Genomic DNA, 12,167 nt, shown 5'->3' with positions numbered 1-12,167 from the left:
TGAGACGGAGTTTCACTCATGTTACCCAGGCTGGAGTGCAATGGCGCAATCTCTGCTCACTGCAACCTCCGCCTCCCGGGTTCAGGCAATTCTCCTGCCCCAGCCTCCTTAGTAGCTGGGATTACAGGCACGCACCACCATGCCCAGCTAATTTTTTGTATTTTTAGTAGAGACGGGGGTTTCACCATGTTGACCAGGATGGTCTCGATCTCTTGACCTCGTGATCCACCCACCTCGGCCTCCCAAAGTGCTGGGATTACAGGCTTGAGCCACTGCGCCCAGCCCCAACAGTAACTTTTAAAAAGATATGGAAAGATGTTTTGGGTGAAAAGTAGTTGACTGTGCAACACATAGAGTATGACACACGTCATTAAGCCTCTAGCTATAGAGTATATATTTGGCATGTTCACCAGGATTTTCAGTGATTATTGATGTAATAAGATTTATGATTTTTTGAAAGAAACTCTTCATGATAGTTTTCTGTACCGCTTACATTTTCCATAGTGATCATTACATTGTCTCTATAAAGAAGGACAGCAATAAATCAAAAAGAGAGATCTTACATGGTGCCTGTGCCCTGACAGCTGAGACCACGTCATGGCTACGTTGTTCCCTTACATTGCGCTTACATTACATTTGAAAGATTATCAGGAGGACAGAGGCTCATGAATGAGACATGTTCTCTCCAGTTAAATTTAGTAATGAAGAATCTGAAAAAAAATTTGCAGGTAATTAAAAAATGTTTATATTTTCAAGTATATAAAACCAGGATAGATAATCTCATTTAAGCTTGCAGTTGACAATAATACCATTTTGTGATGCTTTTCAGGTAGAATGACAGTGAGAGTCATAGTGGCCTTGCACCTCCACATTATCCAACCCAAATGTGATGGAACAGAAACACTTTTGCTCATCATCCTGACAAGTGGTGATGATCCATTGAGGAATGTTTAATTTTCATGTATTAAAAAATAAAGAAGTTCTGACCTACTATTAGTGAAAAAATAAAAACGAAACACCAGAAAGGAAGAATGGAGAAGTGGCAGCTAAAAGCCTATTTACAGATGACATCAATAGAGGAAAATGAAATATTTGTAGAATCACAGCAAGAAAATAGGAATTCTGAACATTTTTGCAGAAGGGAACTGTAGAATTCTTGCTATTGGCAATAGGACAGGAGGGAATTTCCATTATTATGCGTGCAGAAAGGAGTATACACAGTTAATAGTTGAAGATTATTATTGTAAACATTTTCGACTTCTCTTCACCTTGAAGAAGCCCACAGAAAGCATATATGGCATAGCTGGGCACAGGGGTTCATGCCTGTAATCCTAGCACTTCGTGAGGCCAAAGGGAGATCACCTGAGCCCAGGAGTTTGAGACCAGCTGGGGCAACATAGTGAGACTCCAGCTCTACTTGTGATTTTTTAAAAGCATATATGGTTGTAAAATTTCAATGCGAAATCAGGACCAGGGTAAGTGTAAATACATTACTATAGCAGATGCTATGGATGCCCACCCATGTTTCCTCTTATCCCACAAAAGCAAGCTGGAAATGCTGGAAAATTAATACCCTCCCTCCCCTGAAGCAGCCAACGGCCAGTGATGAATGGGAGCCAGAGGACAAATAACCCAACTTTCTCACCCCCAAGGGTGTTCTACCAGGTCCTTGAAATTCCTGACAGGAATTGAGCCTTGGTTGCCCACCCTGGAAACCTGCTCAGTAATATACTTACTGTTGGTTTCCTTCTTTTCCCTGTCTCACTTCCGTAATCCTCTGGTGCCTCTGGGGATTCCTTCCTGAATAAACTACTAGTAACTTAAGTCCCTGTCTTGAACTGTGCTCCTGGGGGAATCCAAAGGAGGACAGCTGTAGACAGAGTACCAAAGGTATTTTAAAATGGCAGCAGGGCCAGGCATGGTGGCTCATGCCTGTTATCCCTGCACTTTGGGAGGCTAAGGTGGGAGGATGACCTGAGGTCAGGGGTTTAAGACCATCTGGCCAACAAGGTGAAACCTCGTCTCTACTAAAAATACAAAAATTAGCCAGCAATCCTCTTGCCTCAGCCTCCTGAGTAGCTAGGATTACAGGCACCTGCCACCATGCCTGGCTAATTTTAAACGCAGAAACCTTTTGTTGCAGTCTTTGTCACAGCTGCTGGCACAGAAACTCCTGGTACCTTCTCCCCGATCTAATTCACCAAGTTCTCCTTCCTCTTTTCCAAACACTACTAATCTGGACGTCTTCCTTAGCTAGTCAGAGGACTAGACCTGCAACTCCTGTGATTTCTTCACTCAGTGCCTGTGTCACTGTCACCCAGTGGTGGTGTGTGCTTGTTGTAAATACCCATTTAAATTAGGCCTTGGCTTAACACATGTTCTGATCTCTGTTTATGTCGTTACTGTCTCAAAGGTTATATAATCATGCTTTACGCATCATTCTTTTTGCAGGTATTTGCTTATTCAGTTTTTTTGATGATGTTAAGCAAAATTCTCTTGCCACCTTACCTCATTATCTTCCAGGGATATATTTTACAGACATAAACCACATAGAATTTTCTGGTTCTTTCTTGATGGGGTTTTTCTGTTTGTTTTTCTCACTGTTGTTTCCTCCCATGTGTACAAATGCTAAAAGAAATAGGAAGAAGAAAGAAGACATTTGATAGTATACCCAGTAGTTCTACAATAGTCAACAGAGTCTGGTGTCCTTACTTCTGTCATTGGATGCTTGACCTCGCTTAACCTTCCTGTTAGTTTCTGTTTCCTCACTGGAAAATTTATTACTTTCCAGAGATACCAGGAGAACTGGTGTTAATAAAGGGCACAGTGCAGGGTGCGTGGAAGATTCTAGTGTCAGTTCTAGCACAGCTATCTAAATGCGTCTTGGACACATTAATTTCTCTAGGCCTCAGTTTCCTGGGTATTCATTCTTCTAGACAACTAGACAATTGAATTGAAAGTCTTTTTTATCAGCCAGGTGTGGTGGCTCATACCTGTAATCTCAGCAGTTTGGGAGGCCGAAACAGGAAAATCACTTGAGCCTAGGAGTTCCAGACCAACCTGAACAACATAGCAAGACCCTGTCTCTTAAAAAAAAAATTCTTTCTGTTCCTAGAACTCTATGGTCATGTGAAGTAAGGGTTTTCACAGTTATGCTAGGTAACTGTCGGGTACTTTCTAAACTATGCTGTACGTATTAACTTATCAAGTCCTCAAATGGCCCTATGAGGGACACACTCTTTATGTTCTATAGCTGAGGAAACTGAAGCATAGGATGTAAACAACTTGCTCAAGGCCACTGAGCTCATAAGGGGAGAAGCAGTCTTCACACCCCAGGCTCCAGATTCCGCAGCCTCAGCCACCAAACTCTTATCCATCGTCATATAGAAAGCTGTTCTGTCTTCTCAGTGTAACACCTTAAAGGTAAGCCACAGGTCTTGATAAACCACAGTGCTTTTGCTATTAGGCAAATTAAACTTGAGTTAAATCGTATTTTACACCGAATCAAAGTTATATTCTCTGTGCATTTTATGCCAGTAATTCTGGAAACTAAAAAGTTCCATGCCAGAAATTTTCTCTGATTTAATTTGCTTACAGCCAATTTAAAAATGAGGAGGTGTGATCCATGCTTTTGCCCCATGTTGGAATGTTTTAGAAGTACTTTCAAATATATACTTCTGCTGCTGAAATATAAAACCATAAATTCAGGCAGACAGAACAAAAGACCAAAGAGGGTGAAGTATTTACTGTTTTTGAGATAAAGTTAAAACAGTTTACAGAATCACAGCAAGAGACTAGGAATGCTCAGAGACATGGTCTCCTCCACAGAAGCCTCGCGTGACCAACACAAGTTTCAGTCCAGCACAACTTTTTGCAAATGAAAACTTGCCCTGGGGTTGTTTGGTGACTCCTGGTCACTTGTGCTTTCTAAAGTTCTCAAAACAAGCATGGAATGACAGTCCAGTTTTATGACATATAATTTTAGTTCAGAAGAGATGGGTTTTTAGTTTAAAACAGTTCAGCTTCATTATATTTGATATAATTACTCTGCACTCTGTGGATGGGTGGCCTTTCAAGACCCACTCCTGGGGAGACAGATCAGGACTCCAGGCCTGCACCCCTCTGGAGAATGGAATGTGAATTTTCGTGCTGGGGCACAGAGCCAGCTTCTTATTTATTTAGAGCCATTGGACACCTAAGGAGCCAAACAGAAGTTATGATGCAAGTTTTGGCTGCAAAGCATGTTAGGGTTGCCTGACATGTCTAACTAAAATATGATCTGAGAGATTTCTCAAAGCCCTGGTTGATTTAAGCACCATAGGGTTCAATGGGTTTTTGGTTTTTTGTTTTTTAGTCCTTTTAACTCACTCCTAAGTGAACAGAAGGCGGTGCAAACAATGAGGAAGTTCCCTCTGCGTTCCGATGGTGAAGTGGGGTTGGAGTCTGTGGGCAGGGGAAGAGTGCAGTAGGAGGGCTGTTTCCTCTTGTTCATGGCAGCAATCTAGAACGTGGTGACAGTGAAAGCCATTGGAAGCCATGGGGGCCCCAGTTTTCTTTATGAGACCAAATGTCTTGCAAAGCCCCAAGTGTATGTGTAGGTGCATGAGTGTGTATGTTTGTTTTCTAAACAAAGAGGCACATGTGATAAAGTATATAAAAGGGAAGAGTGATGTTTGTCCATGTCCCTGTGTGAAAGTGCTTGGGAAGGGCCTGGGGCAGGAGTGAAAGCGACACGGCACCAGGTCGTGAGAGAAGAGATTGAGGTGCGCTCTCAGGCTGCTGTGGGAACAGGTGGGTAGCATGTCACCTGACTATAGGATTTGGGGGAGGTTGCTCAGGCTCTGAGGCAGATAGGTTAATTTCACTATTAATGGTTGGATGAAAAGAGGGAAGGGCAGTTTAGGAAGGTCAAAAGGCAGGAGCAAAGGCGGCAAGAAATGATTGTCATGGTGGATAGCTACGAGAAGCTTTTTCCTAAATCCTCCTCTAGTTATGAAGAATCAAATAGAAAATGTGTAGGTCATGCAACTACAGTGGCAATAGCTACTGAGGAAAAAACAAGGATTCAATTCATGAAATATTAAACATGCAAGTGAACTGGCATTTCAACCAACCTTTGTCGTATTAAAGGATTAAATAAGTAAATTCTTGGTAATCAGATCCCCAGGGAGAACTTAATTTGCATCTAGGTATGATAAGTGTTTACTCTTAATAATTCAGTACAAGTTTTGCTTTGGCCAGTGTTAAGCTGGATCTAAGGCAGGTGATAACAGAGGCTAGATAGAGAGTGTTACCATTAGTCTAATTTTGTCATCTGCCAGCAAAGGAATGTTAAAATCTGTTCACTTTGTGGTTTCTAAATGACTTCTAGAAGTGCCATGCGTGGAAGAGGGCAGTATAGTGTAGTAACTTCTGTTCTTATGCAGTCCTTAGAACCTGTCAGGATTATTGGTGATGACATTATTACCACAGGGCTGACGACAGGGGCATCTTCATCTTCTTGAGGCATATGGGAAACCTAAGAAGGAAAGACATTAGGCTGTTTGCCAAAGATTACACATACCTCCAAACAAAAACTGAGGCAGGTGTAATTTTAACTGTGCTGGAACCTCTGAAGATATTGGTGTCTTAGCCAAATTCATTTTGATATTTCTGCATTTCACTCTTTGAGATCTATTGTGTAGACTCTAATTTCTTTGACAGGTATTGTCATATTGGTCTCCAAGAAAATTACTAATGAAATAACTATATATTTTTCTTTCTTTTCCTTTTATTTTATTTTATTGGAGAGAGGGTCTTGCTCTGTTGCCCAGCTGGAGTGCAGTGGTGCAATCATGGCTTATGGTAGTCTCAGCCTCCAGGGCTCAAATGATCCTCCTTAGTAGCTGAGACCATAGGTGCACATCCAGCTATATTCTTTTTCTTTTCTTTTTTTTTTGTTTTTTTTCTGTTTTGTAGAGAAGGAGTTTCACTATGTTGTGCAGACCGGTTTCCAACTCTTAGGTTCAAGTGATCTCCCACTTCCACCTCCCAAAGTTTTGGAATTAAAGATGTGAGCCACTGCGCTTGCCCTAAATAACTACATTTTTTAAAATGCTGCAATGTGCCTAGCTTTGTGCTAAGCTCTTTGAATGTGTTACCTGATTCAGTCCTTGGAAAAACCCTAGGAGGAAGAGTCTACCTGGTTTCTAGATGCGAACCCTGAGGCTTAGCAAGAAAAAGAGAGCTGATGTGGTGGGGCCAGGACTGGAGCCCAGTTTATATGCCAACCAACAGGACAGGGTGCCTGTTCCACCTCACCCTTGTTAAAAAGGACACTTGAGCAATGTTTTTAAGTATTTGCCAACTTAAGAAGCAAAAATGAGACTTAGCTTCTGGCTCTTATGTGTCTGTCTTGGTTAGGATTGGACATCTTAGCATGGTTATTGGCTGTTTGCACTTACAGTTTTAGGAATTACCTCTTCACATCCTCTGGCCCATTTTTGCTGGATGGTTCATCTTTTTTTCTTACTGATTTCTATGTATTATAAATAGTAACCCTTTGCTATGTGTTACAAGTCCTCCCTTCCCTCATTTTATTTCTTTCAATTTTCTGCTTTGTATTTTTTGCGAATAGAACTTTAAATTTCTTAAATTGCAAATTTGTGAACTTTTGATGGCTTTAGAGTTTATTATCCCTTTAAAAAAAGTTTTTTAAGAGACAGGGCCTCGCTGTCTTATTCAGGGTGGTCTTGAACTCCTGGGCTCAAGCAGTCCTCCTGCCTCAGCCTCCCAAGGTGTTGGTATTACAGATATGAGTTTTATTATCCTTATCTTATCTTAGAAGTATAATTTTTTGTGTGTTTTCTTAATGTTCTATAATTTCCTTTTTAACAGGTATCTGAGATTATCTTTGAAATCTTTTGTCTCTTCTAGGGTTTGAAATTTTTTAGCAAATTATTCTTTCATGATTTTAAGAATTTCCTTTGTTTCAGTGATTAAAGAGTTATTGAGGAAATAAGCTATATTTTATTAATCACAAGTCTCTGCATACATTAGGAAAATTCTAGTATAATTATTTGGAAGACATAATTGTGCAGTTTTAAGAGTCCTCAGATTAAAGGCACTGTTTTAAAAGCGTGAGGTTAGAAAAGGAATTTTGCACCTGTTCCAGGTTAATTTCTACCTATTCCAGGTTAACAGAGGTAGTCTTGTACCAATGGCTTTTGGACAGAGCTCTCATAGTCTGTGAAGTGGTCGATTCCCCCATTTAGTTTGCAAGGATACCAGAATTAAAGGAGAGTAATGAGAAATGCTTACAGCCCATAGATGGACCTGAGGTCCCAGACAGCCAGACTGGAGCTAGAAGACCATGCTGATGTCACATGCCACCCTGTCAGAACCCTGGGAAACCTGTGGTCTGTGCTGCAAGAGATTGCCCCATGATAGCCAGTTATAACCAGGCGATAGGCATCTCAGGGGTTTGCATAGGTCTAACCTTAAAAAGCCATGTAGCTGGGTGCAGTGACACACACTTGCAATCCCAGCACTTTGGGAGGCCAAGGCAGGAGGATCACCTGAACCTGGCAGTTGGAGACTAGCCGTGGCATCATAGTGAGACCCCCATGTCTCCAAAATAAACTTTTTTAAAATTAGCTGGGTACGGCGGTGTGTGCCTATAGCCTCAGCACCTCAGGATGCTGAGGTAGGAGCATCACTTGGGCCTGAGAGTTTGAGGCTGCAGTAAGTTGTGATTGAGCCACTGCACTTTAGCTTTAGATCCTGTCTCAAGAAAAAAAAAAATGGAATCCTATTAGGAAACCACAGTGATTTTGGGGGGATGTTTTAGATCTGGAAGGAAAAAATAATAATTTGGGGAGTACTTGGACTATCAAACTTTCTCATCTATTAGGTGCATTAGATTCCTTACATCTTTTTCTTTTTTTCCTTCCTTTTAATATATAGCTACTCTCCAGAGAGACCGGATCTTCAAACATTTTACCAGGAAGCGCCAAAGGGCAATGCGAAGACGAGTCCACCAGATCAATGGACACAAGTTCATGGCCACGTATCTGAGGCAGCCTACCTACTGCTCTCACTGCAGGGAGTTTATCTGGTAAGGGGTTCCCTGACTTCTCCTCCGAGCTTCTCTCTAATAGGCTTCCTCTGGTTATGTATGACTTCAGCAGAGTGTATGATTATTTAAGAATTCTTTTGGGATCTGATTTTTGCCTTTTATTCTAATATGTTGACCCAATAATTTAAATCTCCATTGCCAAAAAAAAAAAAAACTAAATAGTTTACTGGTCCAAATTTTAGATATTATTTCTTTTTAAAATCATCTTGATAAAGATGTTAATGAATCATGAACGGGTCAAAAAGCATAAATCAGAGAAAAAAGCTAGTGAATCAATAAATAGACAATCAGTAAATTGCATAATCAGCCCCTAAGCACCAAAGAATAATCAACACTATTGCTTTAAGAAGGCATGAATCGCATGATGACTTGTGGAAATTAATAGTTGCAAGAAAACTAAACACAAAGTAGTTTTCAGCCTCTTGGTATGTAGCAGAAGATAATAGCCTTCAGTGATCATACACTACAATCTAATCCCAGACAATTAGGAAATAAGATAATGAAACACAGAAATGTAGAGATTTGGGGCTACAGCTTACTAGACATACAACTGAAGCTTAAGTCTCAGTGGCAAATGTAAAATAAATGTAACCAATAGTTATCTTTAGTTAGCGATAAATTAAGCATACTTATTTGGGAAGGGAAGAAAGAAGTATGCCCTCACACACCCATCTCAGGAGAAAACACGGTTTAGTAGCACGAAAGCAGATCTATATTTTTGTTGTCAACATTGATTATTTTGTTTAATGAAGGCAGAAACTCTTGGATCAGAGAAGTTTCTGAGTATTGATCATTTAATTACTTTGTGTTTTGCTTTCTGTGATACTTTGGATTTTATATCTTCAATAATCAGAACCTAGGGCAAGTTAGTATTTCTGACATTTTTAATCAAGAAACAAGTTTTGAGACCCTAAGCTGTAGATATGAAGCCAGCAAATGTGTCATAACATTTATTGTCTTTAGAAAAAAAAATCTATTACATTTTTTTGGGGGAAAAAATGAGCAGCCCTAGCGTCTTTGAGCCCACGTTTCCTCTTTGCAGCAGGCTCCACTCTGCTTGGCCACAGCCCCACCTCTCTGCGGTTCGCTGGTTTGACCTAAGAGTGCCTGCCTGTTGCAGTGTATTTCATGTCACACCCTTCCACTTCTCTCTTTTATATGACCTGCCAGGCCCCTGTAGGCATTAGTGGTAATGGCCCCTGACCTGAACTAACATTCGTAATGGAAACTTATTTGATCATTTCACTGACTTTTTTTCCACCAAAGAAACATAAACTGCATCCAACCAGCCTTAAACGACCCCCCGCCACCCACACAGCCTCATACTCTCTCTCTCACACACACACTTAAATACTAGGTGCATGTATTACATATATATGATTAAGAGCATGGACTCTGACTTCCAGTCTCATCACCAACTGAGTGTGTGACTTGGTCAACTGTGTAGCCCATCAATATTTCTTCATTTGCAAAATAGACAACAATTTTATTTTACTTGTATAATAAACTTTTATGTAGTACTTAAAGTGCCAGGCCCTATTCTGAGCATTTTATATTACAAGGTTTAATCTTCATTAGAGCCCTATGTAGTAGGCACTGTTATCATTAGTCCCTCTTATGGATGAGGAAACTGTGGCTCAAAGCATCAGTCCATCTGGCTTCAGAGTGTGTGCTCTTACCCATGTTATTTTGAATGCTGCCTCACATGGCTTTTTGTGAGGATTAAAAGAAATAGTATATATCAGCCGTGTGGCCCAGTGCCTGGCACATCCTATGGGCTTAGTTACTGTGGTCTTTGTTAATGAGAATGAGAATATTCCTAATACTACCATCACCCATAGAATATATTCGGGAGAGGCAGAGATAGAAGTGGTGGGCCTGAAGGGCATATTGTGGTGGCACCTCTGCCCACCTGTGGACTCCAGGGGTGATGGGGACACCAGGGACAAGAGCAGGTCCCCTGGGGCAGGCAACTGCAGTAGACTCCTCTGTGCGCTTCCACAGTGTATCTGTGTCTGTTTATTTCAGCATCTGAACATCTTTATGTGAGAGAGAATAAGGTGGGAACTCTTTAGGCCGAGGCTTAATCCCACGTACAGATGAGAATTTATTGCCACTGAGGACTCAGAAGTTGCCGGGGACATAGATGGAACGGGAATTGTCATTACCCACCCATTTGCATCATACGGCGCATTCTAATCCATCACATGGTTTTCGTTGTGTCTCATCGTAACAAACAATGGCTCACAAAGCACATCATCTTTGCATCTGCCCTGAAATTGTGTTTTCATAAAGGAGGAGAGGATAAAATTTGTTTTCCTTAAGGACTATAAGAGGGTTATTGCTGAAATACTTGACTGATGGTAGTTTTCTTCTCTTCAACAGGGGAGTATTTGGAAAACAGGGTTATCAATGCCAAGGTAAGAAAAGATTTTAAAAACGATGTTTCATCTTGTTCCTATCTTTAAAAATGATTAGACCAAGAGAAAACAGGATATCTTCCCTTAATGTTGTTATAAATAACTCTCTGTAGGTCAAAAGAAGCCCCCAGGTAGTTACAACTCTTTAGTTTGGTTAGATTTGGCCATATTTTAGACAATGCAGAGGGGATGTTTTCACTTCTAAAGCCAGGATACCTAATAAAGTTTCATTGTTTAAAGTTTTGTCTCTGCAATAATGTTAAGAGTACTAAAAGGTAATGTGATTATCTGAGCTTACTCTTAAATTTTGAAGGTAAACTTTTGTTTTTTACAATCCAATGGATAATAGATAGGGGTGCTGTTTTCTCTTTTTTCCCTGCTCAGGAAATATAAGCTATTATCCAGATTGTTTTTTGAAATTTTCTGATTTCAAAAAAAGTGAGAAATGTTGAAAGTTAAGCTGTCAGTGATCTTGTAAGTTACTACATTACATTTGTTTTTCACAATCTGAGACAAAACCAATTTACTAGTGTTCTGGCAGATTTGGAATGAAATACAATGGCAGGAATGGAAGAAGAGCCCTCAGTTAGGTAGTTTAACCAGGCCGGTCAGGCTTGCCTGTCATCTGGGCCCTCCTTAACCTTTGGCAAGAGTATCATCACATAGTTTATACACATGGGACCCGTTTCACTCTATGGATGACTGGTAAAACAGTACCACGTATCCTAGAATGGTAGCCTACATGTGGTTAAGAAAATCTTGCCTTCTCTTCTGGAAGAGGTGAGGTAACACATTACTTCCCTTGGATGGACTGAATTAGACATACTCTTGAATCTAACTTTGACTTGATTATGTATAAACAATTCCGTTGAACTTTCAAAGTTAGGAAAAAACAAATATATAATCAATATGACAGCAATATTGACCTGCATGCTATTAATCTCAGTCCCAAGTGAGGAGATAGTTCACAAGCCAGAATCAATATCACTTTGTGGCCAGGGCCTGCGAGCAACAGAAGTTTGCACTGAAGTCCATGGTAGCCCACCTTACGCACACCAAGATGAGTTGAGAAGCTCTGGATAGACAAGATGACAGTTTTTAGTTTAAAACATGAGATTTCTGATACATCTCTATTGGTATTTTATTCCTTTTTCTCTTTGGCCTGTAGTGCCCGGATATTTGATGGCCTGATTTTCAGTGTGTCACCTGCTATTTAAAGAGTAGGAAAGACTGTTAGTCAGGAGACATGCAGTCACCACTTTGTTAATGTCTCCCTAAGGCATATAAAACCAAATGCCTGGTTGGAGAGAGGTATTCCTTTCTAACACTGATCAAAAGCAAACTGGCATAGGTATTTCAGACAAAGCAGACTTCAGAACAAAGAAAATTATCAGGAATAAAGAGGGGGCAGTAATAAAGGGGTCAGTTTTCCAAGAATACATAACAATTTTCATTTAAGTTTTGTTTTATTTAAAGACCAGTATAGAGGCAGAGGTTGCAGTGAGCCAAGATCATGCCACTGCACTCCAACCTGGGCAACAGAGTGAGACTTCATCTCAAAAAAAAGAAAAAAAAAAAGAAAAGAAAAAAAAAAAACCAGTGTAATAGTACATAACAATTTTTAACACGTA

General features: G+C 40.3%; 1 protein-coding gene across 1 annotated transcript in view; it reads left to right on the top strand.

The window, feature by feature from the left end:
• The window catches only part of PRKCH (protein kinase C eta), a 245,017-nt gene that overhangs the window by 121,042 nt on the left and 111,808 nt on the right, over positions 1 to 12,167 (top strand). Inside the window, exons 3-4 of the mRNA XM_032246108.1 lie at positions 7,945 to 8,095; positions 10,502 to 10,536. Coding sequence (XP_032101999.1) covers positions 7,945 to 8,095; positions 10,502 to 10,536 — 186 coding nt within the window. The remainder of the gene's footprint in view (positions 1 to 7,944; positions 8,096 to 10,501; positions 10,537 to 12,167) is intronic.

The sequence above is a fragment of the Sapajus apella genome, unplaced genomic scaffold (genome assembly GCF_009761245.1).
Source record: "Sapajus apella isolate SASKATOON/1434 unplaced genomic scaffold, GSC_monkey_1.0 scaffold59, whole genome shotgun sequence".
In the NCBI taxonomy this organism is placed as follows: Eukaryota; Metazoa; Chordata; class Mammalia; order Primates; family Cebidae; genus Sapajus; species Sapajus apella.
Note: the sequence above shows the minus strand (reverse complement) of the source record. Positions and strands in the feature narration are given on the sequence as shown.